The 27,080-nt window shown below is 46.2% G+C and overlaps 1 protein-coding gene and 1 long non-coding RNA gene across 3 annotated transcripts; one reads left to right on the forward strand and one right to left on the reverse strand.

The window, feature by feature from the left end:
- Positions 1-5,250: 5,250 nt before the first annotated feature.
- Positions 5,251-27,080, reverse strand: LOC146601411 (uncharacterized). The gene is made up of 3 exons (XR_014895965.1): positions 26,915-27,080; positions 26,330-26,478; positions 5,251-6,025 (listed from the first exon to the last, which is right to left on the reverse strand). It is a non-coding gene; the product is annotated as an uncharacterized LOC146601411 (long non-coding RNA).
- Positions 11,710-21,314, forward strand: PACSIN3 (protein kinase C and casein kinase substrate in neurons 3). Of its 2 annotated transcripts, XM_085306013.1 has the most exons (11): positions 11,710-11,920; positions 13,409-13,509; positions 13,949-14,105; positions 14,920-15,155; positions 15,555-15,710; positions 16,245-16,420; positions 17,244-17,364; positions 17,844-17,980; positions 18,570-18,635; positions 19,149-19,309; positions 20,994-21,314. In XM_085306013.1, exons 2-11 carry the CDS (start codon positions 13,456-13,458, stop codon positions 21,107-21,109), a joined length of 1,380 nt encoding a protein of 459 aa, XP_085162139.1. In that variant the 5' UTR covers positions 11,710-11,920; positions 13,409-13,455; the 3' UTR covers positions 21,110-21,314. The 2 variants fall into 2 exon arrangements, with proteins under 2 accessions (XP_085162139.1, XP_085162148.1); XM_085306022.1 differs by lacking the exon at positions 18,570-18,635 and having other exon boundaries at positions 11,712-11,920.

A 27,080-nucleotide genomic window follows, 5' to 3' on the forward strand; every position in this document is an offset into this window, starting at 1 on the left:
GGGGCCGGAGCGGCGGGCTCGGGCCGCGCCGCCCCACGCGTGGCGGAGCCCCTTCCCCCAGGGCTCCCCTACCCCGGGCCGGGCCGTGGGGTTGCACTATCCTCTGTGGGGCGGTGGGGGGGGAGTGAGAAAAGCTGACAAACGCGAAGGGTCTCAGTGGGCCTGAGAGAGCGGTCTGTGATTTGTCCCCGTAGAAGGAGGGGTCCGTGGTCCCCGCGAAACTGTCAATGAGCGAAGCTGCTAGGGTGACCCAAACGCGTTAACCAGTTTTGCCGCTTTCTGTGCCAACTATGTGCTCTTTGCCTGCTTCAGCTCTTCAGGCTCTGGGTCTATTGCAAGCACAAGGGGTGAGGGGAGGGTTAGCTGACCACCGCTGGGCGCTCCTGGCCCTGGGAAGTACTCTGGCCTCTTCCTTTGCTCTGCAAACTTCCTCACCCAAGTGGTGCTTTCCACTGCCGAAAATGGGAGATGAGCCTCTCTTCCCCTGAATTCAGCTGCCAACCTAATTCATGAGAAGGAATTTCTGATGTGACAGTAAGTGATTGCAATGCAAAACCCTAGCAGAGCCTCCCACTCCACCCTGGAATTCACATGTCACTGGGGCTTACGAGGGCTCAAATACCTCTCCGCGCGTCACGGGAGCAGAACGCACCACTGCGGCGTGTGGGCTGCAGTGACGGGGTCTCGATGCTCCTTGCTCCAGGTGCGAGCTGCTCTCTGGGTGGAGTAGCAGTGGAGCTTCTCCCTGCGCATTGCATAACCGGGTGCATTCCTTTGGGGAAGGATTCACCTTTCCGTGAGGTGTGCGGCGTACCCTCCGTGAAGTGGAGGCTGCTCTGCCCCACCAGGGTTTTGTCATTCATAGTATCTCACTAGAAACTCCTCAAAATACTTGCTATGTTCTCTTGCAAGCAGCAGCTTGGAGCAAAATGAATGTGTGAGCTGGGTTAACCACTTGCTGCCTTTGCTGGTTTGTGCCTGTTGTGTTGTATTGTATTCCATTGCTTTACTTGCTTTTTTTGTTTCCTCTGACCTATGAGTTTGAGCTTCCCTGGCTTGCCTGCACTTGTTCTAGTGAAGGCTGGCTTCTCAGGCCGTGAAAAGGGGTAACGAGACTGTGTTAGCTAYGTATAGGCCTAAGAGCTCCTGCCCACGTGGAACACCATTATCAAACTCCAGTGAATGAATGAGGATCGGCACTGGACCGTGCTAAAAACGTCACCTGCATGCAGGTTGGCAAGCTTGAGTTGTGCATAACCAAGCCATAAAAGCCTGAGGATACTCTGTCCCCAAATCCAGTTCTTCACTGGACAATAACTGAGGCAGAATGAAAGTGATTCATTTTCTTGTAGACTGTACAAGAGCTAGTTTGAATCTTTTAGGCTCTTTCTGGACATACATGATTTTCAAAACCAGGGATTTTTTAATTTAGTTATGTAGGCTGGTATATTTGTAATGTGACTTTTTTCTTTTTTTTTTTAAGGGACAACTTATTCTTAGTTTTGTAGTCAGCTACAGCACCAGGGGCAACATTTGATTCTGTTAGGAACTCATATGGTATCTTCAAAGGCAGAAAACACTGTATATTTTCTACTCTGGCCTTTCTGAAGGCCAGAGATTGTTCAGTTTTTCCTTGAACAGTTTGGCTTGTGTGTTAGCTGATGCCCAAGGACTGAACTGAGGACCTCAAACGCTAAAAGAATCTGCCCATTGCCAGAGTGGAAAAAGCTATGCTCTTGATGGGAAAGCACTAATAAACTGCCTCTATTTTCACCATCAGCTGATCAGTGATATGTGAATTTGGGCTGCCCATGAGAGTTCGGGGGAAATGCCTAAACAGTAAGAGTGCTGTTCAGTCCTTTGAGGGACTCTTTATCTTTTTAAAACAGACTTTCTGATCCTGCAAGCTATTTTATCACTACTTAGCATGATGGGTGTAGATGGTGCAGTATGACATGGAATTGTGTCAGATCAACAAAACCAAAAACCTGCCCCATAAAGGCCTTAGTGGGTGGGATAGAAAATGGTGACTATTGTATCTGAAAGTTTTCATGGAGGATTTGGATTCTGCTCTTTTGAAGGGTAGGAAAAGAGCCTTGCACCCTTCAAGTAGTTAGGAAGCACTTCAAGTTGCAGCTTTTTACTGCAACCATGTGGCATGGTGATCACTGCAATTTAACATCCAAATGCCCTCTGACTGGGCACAAGGAGTTTCCAGCACAGAGCATAATGTCAATTCAAAGAGCCTGGTGCATACTCTGCTGTAATCATCCAGCTCTGTTTCAGTGACTGGTACAATAGTTTCATAAAGTTCCTCCAAGCTGAAATGTGGGCTGAAGCTGGGCAGTGCTGTGAGGCAATATGTGTGACTGGCATCCTAATCATATTTCAGCCTGCAGTGGTTTCTCTTTACTGTGAACTGCACGATGGGAAGCAGCCTTTCAGACTTCCGATGGTCAGAATTTGTGTGCGCTAAATCTAGCAGTTGTCACTGTGCATTGTAGGTAGCTCAACAGGCATATGAGGCATCTCCATGGTATCAGGGGCCTGGATCCAGAGGCATCAGGCTCGTGTGCAGGACTTCATGTTCTCCTAGTAGATAACTCTGGTAGGTCTCTGTTTATCATGACTTGGCATTAAATTTTTCCAGGCTAGGGGAGTTAGAATTGCTGCAGGCAGCCTAAAGCTGACAGTGCCTTAAGTCTCCAGTCTCATTTGTCAATGCTTTGAGCTTGCCCAAGCCCTGTATCTCCTGTCTGTAGGAAGAYGCAGTACATAGGCTGTTCGGGATGTGGTGATTATCTATTGATGACTATCTATTGGTGGCAACTTCCCTCTCTCCCTCTGTGTCCTTGCCAAGCCTCTGTTGTTCCCATACGTGCTGAGCTGTGCAGGCTGCGGCGCTGCTGGGTAGAGCTCTGTAGTGGGTTTGCTCCCAGTCTCTAACAAGGGCAAGAGACCTTCACAGAGGATTGGGGGAAGTTGGGAGTATATTTCACTTCTCAAATGATTCTAGATATTTACTATTGCTTCTTGTTGCTTTCGGTCTGCCCTTTCTTGCACTAGGAGTGCACTAGCCAGGAAACCTGGGTAAAAGCCTGGTGTTGACTCCAGCAAAGCTGGAGGGTGCTCTGCCAATGGCCACAGATCTCTGAAGGCAGGCACTCAGTGCCTGTTTTGCACAGCTGTGCTGTGCTGTCATCTTCTAAATGGAGATAGCTGAGCTTGTGAACCAGGGCAGCGACCAAAATGGGAAGTCCTTCCTGAGAGAAGGCAGATACTGCTGTGTCTGCTGAGACAGAGGGAGGACTAGCAGGCTTCTACCTCAGTGCAAACTGAGAAACAGTCCCTTGACCTGCAGGATAGGAGCTGGCTCAGGAAGCCCTGAAGGGGAAAATAAACCCCATTGGATTGATCTGTTTGTACTTTTTGTTTTTAAAAAGCTTCCTGGTGTTCTCTCCTCATGTGTCAAGTTGGACCCTGAAGATCAGAAGAGGAGATCTGTGCTCTGGGCAATGGGGTGAGAAAGCAAATGACATTCCAATGATGCCAAACAGCTGACATTTCTTCTCTAGTGTGTGCCTTTTGGGCTGACTATCCCATTCTCTTATCTTCTTTCAGAGTATAGTTGATAACACCTTGAATATAAAGTGTATTTATATTGATAGTCCTGTTCCTTAGCTTCAGATCCAAAAATTGATTTGGAGAGGGCTGAAGCTACAATACTGAAGAAYAGATTCTGTGCAGGCAGTATGGAAGTAAACAAAAGTTCTCGTGTGACATGCAGTGTAATTATCTTCAGGAAGAATGTGTGAAGTATGAATAGTCACAGTTCACAGTGCAGGCCAGTTCCTAATGGCTGCCCTACTTCAACCTTGCTATCTCTGCCTGTCTCTGGGAGATATGTCAAAAAGGCATATGGGTACCTTTAGGAATGGAGTACTGTCAAAATAATTTAATCTGCCCAACTTCTCTCAGACCAGAAGCCCAGCTTCTCTCAGATCAGGAGATGCTATGAAGGAAATCCTAAATTACTGGATTTTCTCCCCACTCCGAAGAGCAGATTTTGCCTTCCTTTCACATGCCTTCTTCCAGAAAAGACTGCAGCCATCCAAAATGGCTCTGTTGCAGTCTGTCCGTAGTCCTGCCAGTTCATATGGCTCTGAACTCTGCCTTACCCTTGCAGATGTTCTTTTTGTTTAGATTTTCCTGTGAGGAAGCAATTGAGTAAACCTAGCTCTGGAGAAAGAAGTGAACAAAGCCACACCATCATCAAAGTGGAGGAACTGACTACAGCACAAAACAGAAGCAGTGAGTGTGATGCTTCTCACCTCCTTCTTCTCCTTTTCCTGTATTAACATAAGAGATGTTCCAGAGCTCAGTCCCATCTTATTCAGCAATTCTTTTACAAAGTTGCTTGTGCTCCCTTCTACAGCCTGTTTGGGACGTGCAGCTGTGCAGGACACTGGATAAACTTTAGACTCTTCGATGCACAAACTTTTTCAGCTCTTCWTTGCATTATATGAATATTTGGAAGAAAGTGTTCACATAAACATTGTTAGTAACCTATCAGCTTTTGCCAAGTCAAACCAGAATCCTGTCTGATACAACCAGAAATAAGGAAATGCACTGACTGGTTAGAACTGATTGGTTATATGATTACCACATGCTTGGTCTGAACAACAAAATACTTGCCAACTCCATCCTTTTCTCCCATTTGCCCTTCCTTGAAAAGCATCCATTGCAATGGAAACTAAGCATTGGTAAAATGAAGCTGATAAGCAGAACTGCAGCTGGGTTAAAATACACTGACTTCCAAGTGGGAGGAAGAGGCAGAAAAGACATTGACTGATGTGCAGTCTGAAGCAAGACACCATCAGGAGTTCAGTGCCGGAATGGAACTAACGGGGCTGTGGCTCTTCTGAAGGTTGTCTGATTGCAGTCTGCCTCCCTAAGGTTTCTTAATGTATTCAAGTAAACTTGATCCCTGCTCTGGGGGTTACAAGGTGACTCAATCACAGGAGGAGAATGTTCCATTGACATAGACTAACAGCAGTTTCCTGTGGCTTTTTTTTTTTTTTTTTTAGGGGGGGGGCAAAAACCTGCACATGTTTTTCTTCTGTTCTTGGCTCTGGGTAGACTGAAGCTTGGGCATTGTATCCTGGTAGGATCACTGCTGTTCCAGTAAAGATATGAACAAAGCAAGCTTCCTTACTCCAAGGCAGAAGTAGGTGGACTGGCTTAGCCTGCTATTGTGATATCTTTTTATTGAGTTACAGGCAGCTGTGTTACAGGATGGACTATTGATCTTGTTTTGTAAGTTACTGAGGGCAGAAAAGCTTGTAACAAGGTGAAATGTAGATTAAATATTGGAAAACTGTGGTGCAGGCTGTGACTGCTCAGGAGGATTATAACTGCTTTGACTGGAGTTTAAATACCTGTTTATCAGTGATGCTTTAGCAAAGAAATACTTCTTCAAAACACAGCTTGTCTGGGGCTTCTTCTGGTTAAGAGGTGAGCTGATTGCATGGGTTAGCTGACAAGCTTGATGCTTATTAGCTGGCCCTGATACGGTAGGGTAGGAAGTATGCAGCATGGAAGCAAGCAACTGAGGAGGCTCAGGAGAGTGGAACAGCAGTGGTAGGTTCTCTGCATCTGCAGGGGTTAAAGYCTTGCCTTGAGAGAGGGGCAAGCCAGTGGGTGTGCGAACGGGGAAGCAGACACGCTGACTGCGTGGAATGGATGTTGGGCTACTTGCACAGCTAAAAAAGCAGGCTAGAATGGTGCTGTTTCTGGTAGCTTGGATGTCTCTATCACACTATCCTCAGCTCTTAATTATAGCTGCCTGTTAAATACACAGACACAGCACACTTGCGAAGCTTATTCCAGCAACCGCGTTGAACATCCCGAGTGAACATGGTCTGTTGCCCTGTTAGAGTGTGGTACTGCGTTGTCCAGCTGCTGACWGCACTGATTCCCTCCGTGCTTTGCTTGGTGGATATTTGAGCTTACAATCAAGTTCTTCCTAGAACGAACAATYGAGAAGAGCAAAAACTAATAAACCTTGATAGCCCAACATATTCCTTCATTTATGTTATTCGATAACTGCTGTGCTGACCAGGACAGTTCTCTRTTCCTGTAACACTACAGATACCCTGATTCATGTTGGAAAAGACGGGGTTTTGTTTTTCTGGTACAACAATGCCTATGCAAGTTTTCTGCTTGGCATAGCTATTTTGGTCAGAAATCTTAATGCTTAGATCAGCAGCAGCATTTGGGTAGAAGCCTGTTCTACAGTCTTGTCTTTGACAACTGGACAGGGAAGTAGCCTGAAGCTAATAAATGTGAAAAGTATTTCATTCAGTCTGAACACTTAAACAACTTCGGATAAGGCAAAGGTGGCGGGGGGGATGCCTGTCATCAGGACATTAGCTCAATCTAAATTCTGGAGGAGACTAATATAAAGAAAGTATGGTCTGAAACAGGGGAGAGTAATGGAGTAGCCTGTAGGTGCAAGAGGTCAGCCCCTTAAGTGGAGGAGGACCTTTTCTGTGCTTTAATACTTCAGTATAACCATGGGGAATTTTGTTAGTGGATAGCCACTCRATCTCTGGAGAATCACCACCTCGGAGACTAGCTTCTGTTACAGGCTTGCACATAGCTGAAGTGACCTTTGTGTGTAGTTACTGTTCTGTCTGATGGCTCTGCCCTCTCCCCAGCTGGAGGGACCAGCTGAAATGTTTCTCAAAACTGCACTAGGCAGCCCTGGCAGGCCCCAGTCCCTAGGGAGCGGCTGGGAAATGTTGGCTATTAGTCCCTTTCCTGGTTGGGTGACTCTGCTGAGGGTGTGACCATAGCAATGGGATAAAGATCTCTAAGGGATGTTTTTGCTGGGTGGAAGTCACTTAATGTATACGGATCTCTTGGAGGATCTTTGTGCTACCTGGCACACTCTCTAGCTGCAGAGTAGTACTGGGCCCCTTTTTGGAAAGGTGAGTATTCCAGTAAATATCCATGCTCCTATATAATAGTGGTGGAGAGCACATTACTGAGGCATCACTGCAGTCACYGGTTCAGAGCTATTGAATGCCCGTTTGCAGTGATAGAGAGGCTGGAAGAGAAACTCATCCTGTGTCCCATTTCATTCTCTGCATCAGGAACCTTCCAGCGCTGCTGCACCACGAGCAATCCAGTTCACTGCTCTCCTAGTGTCATGTGTTACCTCCTACCACCAGCCCTCTAGTTCCTTTCTGACAACAAACGATTTTTTTTTTTTTTTTTTTTTTTTTAAAAAAAAAGGCTTTCATGTCTCCTGTTCTGAGTAAGAGGAAAGAGGAGACATGGTCGTTGTCCTTCTGTATGTTTTGATGGCTCAGATGGAAATGTTTATCTGCAACCTAAGCCAGAAGTGCCCTGGGGTGAGAACAGTACCTTCACCACCATGTACTCTACAGGAAAAGTGACTCTTTGGGAACCAAACAATTTGGTTGCAGAAATCTCACACTGTTGCTTTGCTCTGAGGTGGAAATGAGCTGGTAGCAGCCCATGCCTGATTAAAACTCTGCTTAGTTTGGCTTCAAAGCCTAGATAGAAACTGCTGTGTAGTAAAAAATGCCTGTCCACCAAAGCCCCAGCTACTGGATAAATATAATCAACTTGTTCCCAGCTCTGTCTGTATCCACTGCTTGCTGTAGTACTCGGGGAAGGAGAAAGGAGTTGGGCAGAAGGCCTTGTCTGGCACAGTGTATGGGTTCTGTTTCTATGGAGGAATTCCTGCAGGGCTGTATGCAGCAGCCCTTTGAGCTTTTGCAGAGTTCAGAGGCTTGTTCCTGGCAAACTTACTAAAACAATTGCTCGCAAGGAGCCTCAGGAGGCAGTCGAGCAATATACAGAAGTGGTGCCCTGGGCATTTGGAGAATGGAAGTATTGGAGTGTGGTATAGAGGGAAGAGGATCTGTGGCTTACCTGCCTAAGGGAAAGATTTCTGAACTACAGATTATTACTATAGTGTCTAGAAGCTTTAACTGTGGACCAGGACTCTGCTGTACTAGTGTTGTGCAAACAACAAAAATGCAGAACTTTTCATGTTGCCAGATCCATATATGTCTGAAAGAAGACTTTGGCCTGTCGCATTGGTCAGAAGGTAGAGAAACTGTGGTCTAAGATGTGTGACTGCCTGCAGTGGGCTGAGATCAGCAATATGCTTAAGAGTCTAAAGCAGACAGTGGAGCTTTAAGAAGGCCCTGGTGTATTGCTAAGTCACAAATTAGTGCAGCTCTTGGCCCTGTGGAAAAGAGAGGTGCACTTTGCCAATTAGCCTCCACAGCTGCCTTCCCCCTCACTGTCCTTGGGGGGCCCTGGCTGCCCCTCACCCAGCTTGAGTGCGCCAGCATTAGCCACTCTGCTGTAATCCCTGTGGAGTTGCTGGATTCAGGGGATGAAACTGTCTTGCAGCCTGAAAATTAAAAGGCTGTAGTCACCATACAGAGGTGAGACCACCTCCATCTTTACAAACTTCTCACTGCCCACGTGGGTGACAGTGATCAAGTATCAGTTGTTTTCTCCTGTGGTTGTGCTTCAGTTGTTTATTTGTTTGAACCTAATTAAAGGTGGAAACAGCTCTGCCATAATAAGTGCTTTGGCATTCCCTGAGTGGAGCTCAGTATCGGTGAAGAAGTCACGAGCTGTTCCAACACATTTTCATTACTAAGGACCAAGAGCCAGTTTTGAATAGCTTAATAGGGAGCTGATAGCAGATGTGGTCCAAAAAGCTATGTTGGTCCTTAGTGAGAGAAGGTAGTTGTGGGAAGGAGGGAAGTACTTTTTCAATCCCACTAGCAAGAGGGGTTGTATCTCTGCAGAAATCTTATTTGCCTAGTTCAGTTTGTTCAGCTGATGTTGCTGGTTGTAATGATGCCTGTGATACCCTTCTGTGCAATCTGGTGGAGGTGCAAAGTGGATTAAGGTGTGGTTGCTCCCCACTTCTTCAGAGAGCTTGTCTGCAGGAACTGCAGCGAGGTCTCAAGTAGCTCTTAACTGCTAGAGCTGAAAGAGGAAGCAGGAGAAAAGCTCCTCTGCTCTGCAAGTCCAATTTGTTGGATATCCTGCTTTTAGCAGAAGTGGCAGTAACACTGGAAAGAGTCCTGGTTTTGACCCACAAACCTCCAACAACTCTGCTTACATTGCTTGTGCTGTACAGGCTGTGCCAGCCCTTCTGAATTACATGGTGGCTTCTGCTACATTAAGCTGTCGACAAGGTATCCCTGTCATCTCTCTACCTTGCTGTACAACAGTCTCCAGACTTTGGCATGTATAATAATCATCTATTCACTTTTCCTGGCAAACTTAACTTTTTCCCTAGTCTCAAACTTTTGGCAGCTCACAATACATATGATGTTTCAGGAATAACTAGGCATGAGGGGGAGGAGTGGCAATCTATTTGCTCCTCTTGAGCCCAGGGTGACAGCAGCAGCTGTTCTTCAGCCCCTGTGTGCAGCAGTAAGTACCTTCCATAAGTCTGTGTGCAGATCCAATTTGATCTCCTGACTGACATGGGCTCATGGAGTATGTGAAGTCCAGAAAAAGCCTAGCTGAACAGGGTCCTCTTCATTCTTTGACCTTTTTGCTTCTACTAGCACAGATTTTTCTGGACTCCTGTATAGTCTGTACAACTGCTATGGTAAAAAGTACTTTACTAGGTACTACTCAGGTTAAGGAGTTTAACCTGTAGAAATTTTGGTTAAAAAAAAAAAAAAAAAAAAAAAAAAAAAAAAAGTTGTAAAAAAAAAAAAAAAAAAAATCCCCTAGACTACTACGATATTGATGATTCCAATAGAGCCTTCAAGCTGTGGGATGCTTTTGACACATGTTGTGGATGCTGAAAACTCATGTGAGTTCAAAGGGAGATTAGAGAAGTTAAGGGAAGAGAGAAAAATCCCTTGAGGATTCATAGATGCCACATCCAGCTCAGGAAGTCACCCTCAGCAAATGGTTAGAGACTTGGAGAGTATGTGGGGAGGCACCATATGTGCTTGCTCTGTTCTCAAGGTTAGGGAAGATGCTGCTTTTAGCCACTATCTGTGAAGGATACTGGGCAATACGGACCCTTGGTTTAATCTATCGCAGCTATTACATTTCAGAGCCCACAGATATTGATGGTAAATCCAGTTATTTAGGTTTGTGACTACTGAGAAAATAAGTAGACATGGCTCAAAGTTCATGTGGAACTTGCAGAAAGAACAGATTTGGGGTCTTTTTTTTTTTTTTTTTTTTTGGACTGTCTCTCAAATGAACAACCGCATTCTGACACACAAGTCTTCTGCGTTTACTCCCAAGCTCTAGTACTACATAGTGAGCCTGAACTGGAAACCAGAGACAGAAGGCATGTTTGAGATTCATTGCCTCCTGATAAAGAAGTGTGTGCGTGAGCGTGTACACAAACACACTGTTGGGGTAGGGGGAAGGGAGAAAAAGTGATACAACCTTCATGGGTCACTTCTAATTGATCCGCCTCTTCCTGAGGGGAGAGAAAGGAAAGGCCTGACAGACAGATCTAACTATATTTTTTTAAGTAACATTTTTTGGGGGTGTGGGGAGAAAGGGTTAATCTTAGCAATTTCAGGAATGTATAGTATGGTTTTACTAGGGGACTACTGGTAAGCTGTGAAGGTTTATGATGAGCTGGAACTTTTTAACGAAGTGGCCTGAATCTGATAAGTGTCCAGCTCTTTCCCTCGCAAAGGTCACTAGTCTGTCTGCAATAACCCACTCCCCATTCCTTTCCTTCCTCCTCTTACCCCACCTCTGCTCCAGACCTGTCTTAATACCTGACCAACAATCCCTTTTCCTCCTGGGTTCTGCAATTTCTGTTCTCTCAGCTGTGTTAACTCTCAGTTGCCCTAACCTCCCAGCCTCAACCAGGTGGATACATCTGACTGAGCAGAAGGGCTTTTGAGTGGTGGGGAAGGTGTTTTTTAAATATGCTTTTGACATTCGAAGTACATCTTCAGGGAAGTGAATATGAGGTAAACAGACCTCTTTCCACCCTCACTTCCTCAGCCTCTGCAAGTCTTTTACTTCCTTTTCCTCCATGGAAAGTTGGTGGCAGTTACCRATGACATAATGGCAAAATAAAGATTTCTAACAAAGTATTTCTGACAACGTGATGGATGTGGCTCACAGAATCAAGGGACAAAGTGTTCCAGAGAATCGCATCCCACCAGGCAGTGCTGGGTGTACTGGGGCTGCCAGAGGGACTCTGGCCTCATCACCAGAACGTGTGTGTGTGTCTCCTTTGTTTTTAAAGCAGAGTCACCTAATCCTTTGCCTTGTATGTCAATCCTTGTCATCTTTAACAAAAAAGGACCAGAGAAAGTCTGTCAGTCTTTCCCATCTTCCCCAMAAGTCAGCTAGGCCTGAAAGTGAGGGCAGCAGCACACGGAGGCAGTGGGTCTAGCCCAGAGTCTGTTCAGTGAGGGGGGGACCAGGCCCCTGGGGAATGTCCCTAATTTAGACCTTCCTGGCTGTGAGCTGTTCCTTCTGCTCAGCTGTTGTGACGCTACCTTTCCCGCACAGTGCCGTCATGCCGCCCCAGTGTTTCTATTTTAACTCTCTCTGGGGCTAGATCTTGTGACACGAGGATTTGGCATCTCTCCTACGTGCTGGAACGTGGCATCTCGGGAGGCACAGTGACTGCAGCTGCTATATCAGAGGGTGCCCCTCCTAGTAGCTGGCAGATGGGGACACCCTCATTCCTACCCTGGGACTGCGACGTGCCAGAATGGACAGCATCCCTGCAAAGAAGTGGCAGTGTCTAACTGTGTCTGTCTGTTTCTCCTTCAGTCCGTTTTGAGGCATCTGAAGAGCTCAGAAAATAGGGGGCAGCGAGCAGCTGGCACGTGTGTTCCCTTTCAGCTTTCAGGTATGTAGTTTCTGGGGAAAAGAGTGAAGTTGCTTGCCTTGGAGGCACATAAGTTAGCTTTGCAGCCTGCTGATGGATGGAGGGTGGGAATGGGAATGGCTGGTGGAGGTGTTCTTCAGATTTTAAGGTTTATGCAGCTCTGTCACATCTCATTTAACAACTTCTGTAACTGTGGAATTCAGCACTTAAAGCCTTCTGGAGAAACCCATAGAAACAGCATTAATGTAATTACACTCTCCACTTGGAGACTGGGCAAGCTGAGCCAGAAGAAATGGAGGAAATTTTTGCAGTCTGTGTTGGGGCACTTTGTGCTGTGGCTTATGCTATAGTGGACGTACTGGGAAGAGTTTGGAGGAGGTGGGAGATAGGGAGTCTTGATCTTCGTCCCTCTGCTGTGTGCTCTGGCGGCTGGCAGAATGAGCAGATACCTTTCTAGGGTGTGAGGGAAGCTTTTTATAACCAGGAATGTGCAAGAGGAGATGTTGCGGTAGAGGACATCTATGCTGCATTAACCCAGGCTCGCCTAGGATTGGCGGGGGGGGGGGGTGTTATGACACTGGGCTTTTCTCTTATTCTCTCTCTGCTTCCTGCCCAATCACAGCAGCATACCTGAACCTCTCCCTAGGGAATTCCTAGTGTCACACCATGCCAGGAACAAAATGGCAGCCCAGCTTGTACAGGAGAACAGGCAGAAACATGGAGACAGTGGCAAGCAAGATGCATCTCTCACCTTCTAGCCCAGACCTTGAGCCTACTGCAGTGACAGGCCTGAGCGTAATGGAAATGTCAGCCCTACAAAGATGTTGCTGGGAAGCAGTGCTGCTGTGAAACTGGCAGGCATGCTGCAGGGCAATTAGGCTGGACATGTCTGTTTTCTGTAGTTCCTGTTCRAGCCCCGCTCAGCTGGTGGGCAGTTTATAGGGCTCCTCCCCATTCAGGACATGCCTGCCTGCTGACTGCTCAGCCTTGTTTTCTCCAGTCAGTTGGTGTAATCCCTTAATCTTGACTCATATTGGGAAGCTGGAGTCATCTCTGTTGACAGAAGACTTATTTTTAAGTATTTCAAGGCACATTTCAAGTAGCTTTAGCTACTTTCTCAGTTTCTGTAGCTTTCACTACTCTCTTGAGAGCCTTGGTTAAGAAAGGAATCTCTGCAGAGGTGCCCAGTGCTGCTGAAAGGTGTTGGATTCACCAGCATCTCCAAGAACAGTACGGTTGAGACTTGGCAAGGTTATTTCTACAGTGTCCTTTCCAAAAGTGCTTTAGGTCTGCCAAGGAGGCCATCCTTCTGCAGGGAGTGAGGGGCCAGGTTCAGTCCTGAGCACTTCTGCTGGATATAGCCATTTATTTCTGGAGGTGCAGTAATACCAGTTCTTGTCTGTGGGACAGTATGTTGGGCTTCTCCAGCTGTAAAACCAGTGGAGGACTGTGCTCTCTGCAAAGGCTCAGCCAGTGCTCTGTTAAAAATTGTTTTTTCTCTCTTCTCAGCTTAACTGAAATCTGCAAAAATTCTCTGCTGCAAGAAAAGAGGGGCAATGTCATCAGAAGATGATGCTGGCGGGGACGCTCCTGGGGGCAGTTTCTGGGAGGTAAGGAAGGATGATCAGGTGTGAGAGATAGGAATGTCATCTTTCCTCCCATCAATAGAGTTGGGGGAGGAGTTTCAAGTTCCTAGGTGACATGTTGCCCTTGAAGTGGAAGGGAGGGAGGAACTGTGGGGAGGTTCAGTAACAAGTTGTATGCTACTGCAGGGAAGAGGTTACCCTTTCCTCCTCAGATGCTGTGGAACAAGAGCTCCTTGTTCAGCTGATACTCATCTGTGCTGTGAGAGGTGACCAGAGCATCTCAGCTCCTTCCTTTCACTGCTCTGCCTCCAGCAAGAGAGCACCAGAAAGGGGGTCTGAGCCCAGCTGCTGGTTTCAGGAGGGCCTGTGATCCCTCACTGTGCAATGACTGACCTGCTGCTGCCTGTTCTGAAGGGATGTGAAAATCATTACAGTAAAGTGATGGAATTATGTCACATTTCAGGCTGGAAACTACAGGCGGACAGTGAAGCGCGTGGATGACGGATACCGGCTCTGCAATGACTTAATCTCCTGCTTCCAGGAGCGAGCYAAGATAGAGAAGAACTATGCCCAGCAGCTAACAGAGTGGTCCCGCAAGTGGAGGACCAATGTGGAGAAGGGTAAGATGTRCAGGCGGGGGTAGGAACAGCCTGTGGTAGCAGCACTCTGTTCCTTGAGTATGATGTCTCACTGTGGGTAAGGCTGTTTCTTTGGGAGACAAGCTTCTCTTCTTCAAGGAGGTCCCTTTCTTGTGCATCTCCTCTTTCTTTGCTGAAGCTGTTTTGGCTGTATGTGGTGGTTTTTTTTCCTTTTTTTTTTTTTTTTTCCTCCCCTCTCTCCTCTGGCAGGTAGTCTTCCTGTTTCCTTTGGGAGGTATTCCTTCTCTGCACTACCAGTGTTTGATTACAAAAAATACTCTATTCATTTAGTTTGGCAGGTCCTTGGGCCAAAGTCTTGAATCAAACTGCAGATCTCTTAAAGATGGCTTGACTGTTTTCCTTTTCTTCAATCAAAAAATAACTACTTAGCTGTGATTCGGTGACACTGGGCTCACATACTGATGGTGTCCCACAAAATAATGGGAAACAGTGGAGCAAAAGCCCTGTGAAGCAGGAGCTCATGTCATGAACTGATATTGCTACCTGAGCTCAGGCCAGATCTGTGAGGAGAACTTTCTGCAGAAACTTTTAGCTGCTCCAGGCAGTGCCCAGCAGCAGAGGCTGCCCGGAAGGAGTGCCTGTCTCAGCCAGCTGTAACAGGCAGTTTGGATGCTGCCTGTTGGGACTGCGTGCAGGATGCTCAGTGCTGACTTGTGTAATGGAGAAGAGTTAGGGAAGTGACTCCAAACTGACAGATACTTGTAGGAGGAAAAGAACTGGTGCTTTTCTCTGTGAGCAAGAGGTATAATAGCCCCTCTGATGCCTGTCCCTGCAGGTCCACAGTATGGCACTCTGGAGAAGGCCTGGCATGCCTTCCTGACAGCTGCAGACAAGCTGAGCGAAATTCACTTAGATGTCCGGAACCACCTGGCTGGTGAAGACTCAGAGAAGATCAAGGCCTGGCAGAAGGAGGCCTACCACAAGCAGATGATTGGAGGCTTCAAAGAGACTAAGGAGGCAGAGGATGGGTTCCGCAAGGCCCAGAAACCCTGGGTGAAAAAGCTGAAAGATGTAAGCAAAATGTGAATGGGGAAGAAGGGGTGAATGAGGGTAGCCCAGCTGGCTACCTGATCATGAGTGCTGTTAGGCAAGCACACTGGGTTTAGACAGTGTGGTAGAGGATGCCAGAGGAGGAGATGTCTTGCTGGTCCCTTGTTCTTGGTGGCCTTGTAGCTACCCTCTCATGTAGGAAGGCTTTGGTAACAGGCTCAGTGTCTGTGTGACAGGTTAATGCTGAGTTCACTTAGAGGGGGAGCATGGCTGGTTAAATACCAAACTGGCCTTTCATATTGTGTTGTCTTGAAATAACTGCTGCTGATTGTAGCAAGGATGTTAATGTGCCCTCTCTGAGGGATGGAGGATCTCTGTGGTCAGAATCATGACTTTGTCTCTGCATCACTCCTGCCACAGGTGGAGACTTCTAAGAAAAACTACCATGCAGCCCGGAAAGAGGAAAAGACAGCCCATACAAGGGAGAACCATGCCAAGGCAGAYTCCTCTATCTCACAAGAACAGCTGCGCAAGCTGCAGGAGCGTGTAGAGAAGTGCACTCAGGAAGCTGAGAAGGTGACTGTTTTATACAGGCACAGATTATGAGGATACCCCTCTCAAGGAAAAAGTGCTGCTTGTAATAGCAGTGCAATTGCTTATGCTGCAACCCGTAAGGAAGTTTAGGATCTCATTGCGTGAGGCTTTAGCAAGATAGAATAAGACTTGAGCAAGACTATCTTTGGTTTGGATAGTATCTCATTTATCAGTAAAAGAAAGGGGAGGCGGGGATTCGGTACAGGGAGTGCGAGCTGCAGAGCTGAAAGCTAGCTGCTCAAAGTGGCTGGCTTGCCTGCCCCCTTGAAAAGCTGTGGAAGGACTGAGTGTAGAAGGAAATATAAGGAGGGGTGAGAAGCTTGCAAGACCTCTGGAAGACCAATGGGCTGGGATACCAGCTTTGGGGAAAAAGGCTTTTTTCTGCTACATTCTAGGCTGTTTGTTTAGCAGTGCAGGGGAAAACTCTTCAGTCCCAAGCTGGAGGTGGGGGAGGGCCACTGGTTTGAGATCAAGGCTATATATTTCACCACTGGATTTCCTCTTGGATTGATTCAGTGCAAGGATCAATATGAGAAGATGCTGGAAGAGCTGAACCGCTACAATCCCCGCTACATGGAGGATATGGAGCAAGTGTTTGAGGGCTGCCAGGAAGCAGAGAGCAAGCGACTGTGCTTCTTTAAGGAGATGTTCCTAAATCTGCACCAGCATCTGAACCTCTCCACCAGTGAAAGGTACCAGCCCTGACACCAGAGGTCTTTCTGCCCAGGGTGCTGTGCACTCTGGCAAGGGTGCTGATTGTGGGGTCTGTGAAGGGGAGTGCCTGCATGTATCAGACAGGTCTCATTCCTGTCCCTTCCAAGTGTGTCTGAGAACTATCATTGGGTCCCCTTGGTCTGACCGCTGCTGGTGTCTCTGGTTTTGAACAGTGCTCGTCTCCCCAGAAAGGATTCTGTCTGTCTTCTGAACCCTTAGGCTTCCAGTACTATCTTGTGGATGTGTTTCTAACTTATTCTGTGCAATGCCTCCGTGTGGCTATACGTAACCCCAGTCTGAGGAATGTAGCTCTCTTGCCTTCCAGTAACTGTAGCTGTTACACTTATTCTGCCCTGAATCAAAAGACCTTTTGTAGGCTCATGTCACTCCTATCTCACAAGTTGCCCTTAAATAGGGGTTATATAGGGAGACAGTTGCAGCCAAACTTTTATGCTTCTGTATTTAAAGACAGTGGCAATGAATTGGAGGTAATTCCTTGTCTGTGTGCAAGAGCATGCCAGGCTTTCTCAAGGCTCATTTGATGAACTATRCTGTGAGGTGTCAGATGTTGGCCACTGTCACACCAAACAAGTCTCTTGTTTCTCAGCCAACTGACTCTTCCTTGTAGATGGCTTTGTTTTCGTAGGGTTGACCAGGTGTTTCTCAATGGCTCTCTATCATCCTTTATTCTATGGGACTTTGGAAGCTGTGTAACTATGCATGAAGTTATGTTCTTCCTTTGCACCTGGGTTTTGGGGAACTGCTTATTTATGTTGGTTCTGTCTGTTCCTGCTCTCATAGCTTCCATGCACTGTATCGAGATCTCTATCAAGTCATCATGGCTGCAGACAACCAGGAGGACCTGAAGTGGTGGCGCAACACGCATGGGCCAGGCATGGCGATGAATTGGCCTCAGTTTGAGGTGACCGATCACTCTGGAGTGTATAACTACCATCCCTGCCACTTAGCTGTTTTATTGTAACTGGTGGATTGCTAGTTTTGTTTGGGGAAAAAGGTCTCTGCTCACTGGGCTTGGTATGTTTGTYTCTTCTGAAGCTTTGTTTAAAGCTCTCTTGGTGCGCAAAGGGATGGGTGTAAGCCTTCCAAACTGCAACTACTCCAGCCAGCCAGCTGCAAGGGTGAGGAACAGGAGTCAGTGTTTAGGGCTTTGGCACAACCTCTGATCCTAAACTCTCCCACAGTTCTTGCTGCACAGTGGGATTCCAAAGGAGTAAGCCTGCTATGCCTGCAAGGCTACCTGGCTGGCTGATTGATAAGCCACAACTGAAGTATGATCTGGGTRTTCTTGCACTTTTCTTCCGTCTGTATTGGTCAGAGGGAAAAATACCGAGTACTCTTGGATCTATGTGGCTTGATGGTATTACTGTTTTTTCCCAATAGGAATGGTCTCTTGAAACACAGCGGCCAATCACCAAGAAGGAGAAGAGTGGTAAGGTGGCCGACGATGTGACGCTGACCAGCATTTTGCCTGCACGGGATGGTGTTGTCTCACAGACCCCTTTGCAGACAAGACAAGGGTAAGGGCTGAAGTCTGGATGCATTAGGAAGAGCCCAGATGTACAAATTAGGTAGGATTGGTAGGAGTGACCTCTCCCTTAACCCCTTCCRTTTCAAGCCCTGTCCATGCCATTCAAAAAGATGGGGTAGGTGAAGGAGATGAGTAGCTTTTGTCTAGCAGATAGTCTCATAAGATGCTTTGTTGTAAAGGTCCCTCTAGTGATGAGATCTGTCCTGGTTCAGTCTAATGCTTTGTGAGATTCTGGCAGGTGTTTCTTGATTCCTTTCCTCCAGACTTAGGGGAGGAGAACTGGGAACTGGTAGCCCTGCCAGTTAACTATACTGTTTACTAAATACAGGCATTACTGCTCCCTGGTGCTGAGTGCTGACAAGTCTGGGTAGAGCTGCTTCCCTTGCCAGGGAGCAAGCTGGAGGATAGGGAGAGGCTGAAGAAACTCATGACCTACTGTGTCAGTTGCCTTCCTGCCTTAGAAGGTCAGCTCTGATGTAAGCAAACTGGATAGGAAAGAATGGGGATGTAGAGATGTCTCAAGGCCACTATAGTATCCCAGCCTATTGAATTCAGGGGCCCTATTTGCCAATCTACAGGTTTTCCTATCAAGAGGAGGAGAACAGCATCTTCTATGACAACCTGAGGGCATCAGCCCATGTGAAGTTAGTATGGAACATCTCTCCAGGGTTTTGGGGGCTCCAGGCGCCTGTCCTTTACTGTTCTTCCCTTCTGCTCTTGCTCTTGACTTARAAAATGGCATTCCAGCCACATCTGTTTGAGATGAAAGATGTGGCCTTTCCTACCRTTCTGGCTTTCTTGACTGGAATAAGTCTTGGATGCACATAGGCTCTCCAGTTAGAACTGGCCTGCCCTGAACGAGATGATGTGCTGGAGTAGGATGGTGTCATTAAGAGAATGTGGATGTGTGCAGAAGCTGTGAGAATGAATTGCCCTCCCAGCYTTCAGGTCTCTGACTCTGGGATGCTTTCAAATCTAGTGTCTCCTGGTATCTCCTCCCTGTCCACTCTCACTTGGCTGTTGGCCTCTTACACCTTGTTCTGTGGTGTAGCTGTCTGTGGGAGTCAGGGTGGTGCATAAGAAAGAGAAGGTGAGTGAGAGATGAGCCTGCTTTTTCTAACCACCGTCCTATCCCCTTCCTCCTTCCATGAATACAGCGGAGGGAAGGAAGATATTTCAGAGTGGTCAGATGAGGACACTCCCAAGAAGTGCCTGGATACCAATGGGCATGAGGAGGACATAAAGGTACCAGGTGTAAGGGTACGAGCGCTGTATGATTACACAGGACAGGAGGCTGATGAGCTGAGCTTTAAAGCAGGTACAGAAGCACTAATCTCTTACTAACCTCTTGCTGTCCCCTCTTGGGCTAACTGAATGATTGAAACACTCGAAGATCTGGATATCCCCTTGAAAACTGAAATCTATTCTTCCTCTGGCCTGACCCCTCCCCGACTGGACTGCCCAGGGGTATCATCCACCTCAGATTAATTGTAGACTAAGACAGTGAGGCCACAAAAAGATTGCCTGGCAACAGTGTAAGGGAAGATGATGAAACACATTCTGCCTGCCAGGCACTTACTCTGTATCCTATCTTGAGACTATCATCAGATGCTTCTCCCTTGTGCCACAGGGAGAAAAAAAACTTATATCCCTTTCTTCTCTAAAGTACAAAAAAAAGGTGGTCTGATTAGAGATAGCTAGAAGATGGTCATCTCAAGGGGGGGAAAGTCCAGCTGACTGGCATGTGCTACTGAAGGCAGAGTCTGACTGGCAGAAAAAGTTGTACAAACTGTTTAAAATTGGTATCTTGAATGTGGAGATCCCAACCTCTACTAGAAAAGTGAGGGAGCGAGAATGCTGAAGCAAATGTTGACCCCTTTTCCTTTTTCTTTYCTCCCTTAAATTCGGCTTGCACATGCACATCTCTCCAATACCAAGAGGACATTTGGATCTTGAGTGTCTTTAATCTTGCTTGTTTTGTGTCTTATGTGGTGTTTCTGTGCTGTACATCTCAAATACACCACTTCTTCTTTTTTTAAAAAAAAAAAAAGAAAAAAGAAAAGAAAAGCTTTTCAGTAGAGGATTGTGCCTGAGGCCAACATCTATGCTGCTGTGTTACCATACTAGTCAACTTTCTATCTCTAACTTGTTGCTCTAAAATACCTTACAATATGGTTGCTCTAGAACTTGACTGTCTTTTGCCRCTCAGCAGCTTAAACTGTTAAATGGAGGCATGACTGATTAGCTTTAGCCCTCCCCTTTGACTCCGCTCTGACCAGCATGCAAGAACAAGGCTTAAGCTAGACAGCAGATGACTTCTTCACTCAACTGCTAGCAGATGACTTTTTCACTCAACTGCTATCAGTGTGAGGCTGACCTACTGATGTAGTCAAATCTGTSTCTCTGGCAGATGTGTAATGTTGCCCTGATGGGAAGGGGACTTTCCTGCCCTTTCTCAAAGTGGATCTGGGGAGGTTGAGAGCCTTTCCCAGTCACTGTCTGAGAAATGAGCGGATTCCATGTCTTTCTGGCCAAGCTGGAGAGTCCATCATGGAATAGTCATCTTGGATTCTAACAGTTATAGCTTAGCAACCTCTTACAAGTTCTTCCCACTTGCTGCAGAAGACTTATGTAGAAWGAGGTACCACTGAGAAAGAGAAATGTCTAAGAGCCTTCTGACTCCTCTGGTTTATAAACACTTTCCTTTGTGGGGAAGAAAGCTGGAAGAAATATCAGAGCAAGGATTTCTGATATTGAACAGCAGCAGTGAAGGACTCTAAGTACCCTAATCTAGTGGATAGTACTGAGCATAGATACTGAAGAGGTCAGTAACTCTGGCTTTAATTAAAAACTGTACAGTRCAATACTGAGGGTGCTATGGCAAAAATTGTAGATATTCAGACATATATATACTTTAGAACTTTGTTTTTGAGTCCTCCTGACAAAGAAGGCCACACTACCTTTTCCAAGGCTGCYTCCTTAACAACTGTTTTTACTCTTAGGTGAAGAACTAATGAAGATAAGTGAGGAAGATGAACAGGGATGGTGCAAGGGCCGACTCCTCACTGGCCACGTTGGACTCTATCCTGCTAACTATGTTGAGAAGGTTGGATCATGACTGGTACTGCCCTGTTAGTGTCTYGCACCCCTATCGGCATCTCCTGCTGAAGTCACTGGGTCACTGCTGGCCCCACTCCACCTTTGCAGTACGTGCAGCAACTTCTGGACTCTGACTGAGGGCACGTGTTCCATGTAACCAATGCTTCATTTTAAATGCCTAGACCTTGTAGGGCTTTTCTAATAAATAAACAAGGATGAGTAAAGACTTCTCTGCCTGTGAGCACTATAGRAGTGTAGGGATGCAGAAGGGAACAGATACTCTTGGGCCACACAGTGAAAGAAGGTATGTGGCATGTARGACTAAAAGGAAAATTCTTTAGCTTCAATGCACATTCATCCACAGGGTAGTTGGGTCTGCCCCTGTCCCCAGCCTTCCTGTTCAAGGAACTTTGCATGTGCAGGGCAATGGGGAACCTCTACTATTGTAGTATTGCTTCCCCCACCCCCCGCTCCGGCAAAGTAACTGACAAATCTGTGTGGATTTGTCCAGATTTTTCAGTGAAGTCTTCRCTATCTTTTACCTACAGGCTTGTTGGCCCCCTGCCCCCCAATAAGTCATTTGGGACAGTAATACAGCTTTAAAACTCTGGTTTTGCCTTTCTGCAAAATCATTGGGAGACACTATGGGATGAAAGTAGCATGGTTTGGGGATAGAAGAAAGATTTCCATCTTGGGTAATATGGCTATTTAAGCTAATGAGTTGTGAACAAAATTGGCAGATCAGGAGCTGACACAACYTCCTCTGAGCTAGAATAGGGCTTGATGCACAGTGAAGGCTAGTATTCAGAGGCAGCTACATTCCAGTGCTGTTCTGCTTGGGACCCCTGAAAGCATCACTAGGTGTTGGGTTTTCTGATGCTTCTAGATAGTTTTGGCTGTACCTTGTGTGCAGAGCATTCAGTTTTTCTTACAAGCACAAAAAGACCCTCCTCTTCCTTCTCCCCCAGGTTCTTGACTTATTCACAATAGAAATGTACTCYCYGCTTTGCTGGAGACCCCTACACAGCAATGAAGGGGTAATGGAGGGTGGAAGTTATCTGCTGGCTGTGCATTAGCTGTASAGGTTCACCTTTCTTCTGATCCTGAATCTCTTCAGGTGTACTCATGCCCAGCTGTTAAGTGCCTTTCATCAGGAATAGACCTATAAAATGTTTGCCTGACCTCTTTCTGCCCTTGAAAGCCTCTGAGGCTGCTGAGACAAGGTGGGGGCCTCATCTTAGTTCTCTAAGTAATCAAACATGAGGATATGTCAAGAATCCGACTGATAGGCATGCTCRTACAGGATGAGCTCAGGAGCTTGAAGGCATGAAAAGGAAAATAAAGTATGTATGAGTAAAACTCAATGGGTTAAAAATTGGCTATTTGCTATATCTAGTTGAAACTGCTGTGTTGAGATGCACTGTGAGTTTGTGATAGCTTTCTTTAGTGAAATTTTTATACGTGGTTAACACATGTAAGGAACTTCAGTCAGAATCAAACTCAATCAAGCCTCAGCCAGTGGCACTGGAGCTAACTGCTTTAGACCCGTTTAGAAAAACGGATGATACAGAAAAGGGAGTCTGAAGCCATGAGCTCAGAATGACTGCAGAATGCAACTGCAGCTAATGAACCAAAATGGATGTTTAACAGGGGCAGACTCAAAAAGGAGGGAATAATGGCCAGATTTGAACACTGTTAACTTTTAGGAGGTTAAACCATACCACAAATATCTTGCTGCATGCCTGCCAGAAAGGACAGGAGTTAACTTTTTACAGTACACTGGATGCATTGAAATGCAGTCTTCCATGGAAAAGATTTGAAACTGATGATATTTAGCTGTCTTGTGAGARTGCAGAAATGCATCAGCCACTGAAATGGCTTGCTAAAAAGCATCCCTAACCTTGCACTCCACAAATGTGTGGAGAGGGGTGAAAACAGCAAGAACACAGCTGAAGCATTTTGTTCTGAATTGGTAATATCAGTTTTCAAGGAAAGGGAAAGTGTTCATAAAAGGCAGTTAATGCCAAGATCTAAGTGACAGTTAAACAGACATTAAAAATACCTAGAAATACTTCTGAATTTACCTATTAGTCTATGTCCAATAGTTGAAGAAACAGCTAAACTTATACTAGGCAATTAGAGATGTCAGTGTATGAGCACTTGGGGATTTATTTAAAGATCTAGTCTCTGCTTTCAGAACTATACCTAGGCAAAGTATCAGCAGTGTTATACAGTAATAGCATGTGTTCCACTTGCTGACCCACAACTGGATGATTTGTTGCTGCTTTGTTCTAATACACATGAATGTGAAGATAGTGTGCCTGCCAGGCTTCAGATAACAGGGGTAAAAATGGTCAAGGATAAAATGACCTGAGATGCGTGTTGTAATGAACAGAGAAGTGTACTTTGTTAGACGGATATTTCAAACTTTAATACTAGCCTTTCATGTATAGTCAACAAAAAAACTAGAAGGGAGATATGAAGGGCAACATGGAGGTTGGCTTCAATTCATCTTCTCAGAAGTGCTGAGTTCTGGTTAGGCTATAATTAGGGATGAAGTTAGGTGTAGCCAGAACCTGCTATGAGGACAGAAATGCCCAGCAGACGAGACCTCTGATTACAGTACAAACAACCTGAAATTCTAGAGGACAAAGTCTGAGCAGACTTGTTTGTCCTAGGAAAACATGACCACCTGATCATAATGGGCTGCTTGAAGGTTTCCAGAAATAGTGACATTTAAACATACTGCAGTTTATATGAGCAAGTCCCCTAAATGAATACTTGCACATCAGAAGTTCCTTTAAGGTGCCAACAGTTGAAGTAATGGACAGCATACAACATATCAAGAATGAAAAACTGCTCAACCAGACTGTACCTCATGAACTTTGGCATGCCAAAAACAAATGGATTAGTAAAAGAGCCTGTGTAGTGAAGAGTCTGCTGTGGTGATGGTGGGAAATGCATCTAATGGTCTAATATTAGAGAAACAGCTCTTGCTAGAGGCTTAGTTCTTCATAGAAGCAAATGAGGTTTTGTTAACAGCAAAGGCTCATCTATGCCCTGCTAAATGTCTTGCTTTTTGTGTGAACACAAGGAGGCATATGCACATGAACTAATTGCTGTTCCTGAATTTCAGAAGCCTAGCAAAGCCTATTCTTCCCTCATTGCTTTTGTAAAAACATAAGTGTGTCTGTGCCTGATGGGAAACAGTAAAAACATTATCTAGTCATCTATTTTTTAACAAATAAAACCACTCCTTATAGAAAAGCTGTAAATCTGTGGCTGGTAGATAATTACTTTGGTTCTGATATCTTCCTGCAAAAAAGTTCCTAAAGTACTACCCAAAATGTGGATTTCCTGTTGACTATGAATTTTCTAGGAGAAAAATTGAGATTCTCTATGACAGATTACACCCACTTCCCCAAAGCAGAAGCTGAGCTTGCTCCACCCTTTAATGAACACTTCTGCCCCATTGGCAGAATCTGCACCTTGGAGCCTGCAGAGCCCACAAGCCAGCTGTGCTGTGCTGGCAGCTGAATTTGTAGTTAGCATAYAACTGTGGGGATGCTCCCACAGCCTTGTGTGGAGCTTGGGGCCACTGGTGCTTCAGGTTTACTTTCTATCCCACTTCTGCATCCCCTGCACCCTTGTTGTGGCTGGTTTGGTTGGCAAACACTGAAGCAGGCACAAGTATGTGGCAATCCTATGCAGGCCCCCTTGGAGCTGTTACAAGCTATCCTGAACTCGCTTTGTTCCTGCCCTGTTTGCAGATCTAAGCCAAGGCCACAGCTGTGTGGGGCTCAGCTCTGCTACGCWGGACATGTTCTCCCTGACCAAAGTGCAGGCTGTGCCTGACCTGAAGCTGCCTCAGTTATGTTTCTAGAGCTGCTAGAGTATGTTTGTGTGCAGACTTCTCCTCTGCTTGWGAGGAAAGCTGGCAAATAGGCTTAAATGCTCTATGCAGACAGGTAGATGATTGTTCCCGGGTAGCTGCACAGAGCCTGGCTGCAGGGCTAGTCCACGGTGCTGACCCTGAGCCAAAAGGCAGTCACAGATTCCAGTATGGCCTGTGGAAGTGTGGTTGGAAAAATACCTGTTAGAGGATGGCAGGGTAGACTGTTAAAAAATAAAAAAAAAAAATAATAAAAAAAAAAGCAGGAATAGGAAGGCTACATGGCACAGAGTGTCTTCAGAGGGATTTTTCACAAAGGAGGAAAAAAAAATAAAGCCTTACAACCGAGTGTTGTACCACAGTGCCACCAAGTTCCAGGCCAGAAAGGAGCTGGAAAATTTAGGGGCTAGAGGGAATGAAACTACTTATCAAGCTACCTAGGTTCTTAGAAGAGACRGACGGACAGACAGAAGGAAAAAGCAAGATGGACATGATGGACATGAGAGGATGTTTCTGGACAGAGTGAACAAATTCTTGTTGAGAGGAGAGAAGGGGCAATAGGGTAGACTACAGCTACAAGCAATTGTCTGGTTTTTCTGTTGCAATATTTTGGCTAAGCAGCATGGTTCCAGTGAACTTCTTCAAGCCAAGTTTCAGGCCCATTCAGCCCCACGCTTTCAGCATGTGGCTTTTCCTGACTGCATCCTCCTGTTTTTCCTCCTCTAGCAAAACCGCTTTCAAAGGTTCTGGTTTATCAGTCTCTCAAGCAGTTTATAGCTGAGCTTGAGACTTCCCTTCTCCACTAGGGGTGCAGTGGCTGGCACCTCTTCCATCTTAGTGTGAGGGCCCCAAACCCTTCCTTTTCAGTCTCGGCACCTTTGCTAATCCAGATCCTGCCATCCCCCTCTCCCTCATTTTGTTTCCTTTGTAACCTACTAGCTGGAATTCTTCTCGTGGGTCGTGTATTCTCTCCCTTTGCCCTCCCTACCATTTCCCTTCCCCAGTCTCTATTGTTTCTGCTTTCAGCAGCAAGCTGGCACCAAAATAACCCCTGCCCGCAGCTGTGATCACACTGGCCCTTTCTCTCAACTTCTCCTCCAGGTTCCCCTGCACAAGCACAGTCCAACCAGCTCCTAAAGAATGCTACATCCACTAGCCTATGTTTGTCTCACTGGTGGTCTTGCACCTCTGGTACCCATTGTGACCACCAGCAGAGTTGAAGTGCTACTATCTATTAGCTCTCCTCTCAAATCTCTCATAATAACATGACAGTGGTGCCTGCAGTTTGTGATTGAACATTTTCAAGATTTTCACTAACAAATGAGTTTCTCATCTTTCTGTGCTTACCTTGTCCTTCCATTAGCACTGCCAGTCTCGCTTCYAAGGGTCACTGCCTTCTTCTTTAGGCATGTTTCTTACTCTTCTTGGAGAAGCTGCAGCAACTAGTCCCTGGACTAGAGAGGTTCGGTTTAGAAAACTCCCGAGAGTGAGCTGATCTGCAGGGAACACACAAATTACATGTCTGCTGGAAAACTTGGAGGAGTCATGTCTGATAGGAGGAGAGCCCTGCTGGCTCAGGCCTTAAGCAAATTAAAACCTGTGCTGTGGACTGTCCTTGAAGGAGGCAGTGCCCAAGCACTCAAGAAGCTCCAGAACAGCCCTATTGATCTGGTCTGAAAAAGGAGGTATTTCCCTCACTGTAGTATTGCCATCTTCCCCTTCTCCACTTCTCCTTTTTTCCCCACACAGGTCACTTGATTTTTGGCTTATTTAACTCCAAATGTAAAATGCTTCAGTAAAGAGAAGCTCAAAACCACAGAAAGCTCCAGATCTCTACAAACTCTCATGTGGTCTGTCCGAGGGCTGCAGCTGGCAGCTGAGCCAACCCTGACACCMAAGACCACGATGAACTGTAATTCTCAAAGACCTTACCTTTTCTTCAGGAAGTTTGACCTCCTGCTTGACTTCAGTGTCTGTAAAGGAAATGAGCACCTTTGGTAGCTACTGATTTGCCCTCTTGAGCCATCTGAGAGGATGGTGCAGCTGTGCTGGGATCCATGGCTTTCAAGGATCTAAGGGGGGTCTTCCTCCCTGGATG

Source organism: Rhea americana, unplaced genomic scaffold, assembly GCF_003343005.1.
Source record: "Rhea americana isolate MKP2758 unplaced genomic scaffold, rheAme1 scaffold_102, whole genome shotgun sequence".
In the NCBI taxonomy this organism is placed as follows: domain Eukaryota; kingdom Metazoa; phylum Chordata; class Aves; order Rheiformes; family Rheidae; genus Rhea; species Rhea americana.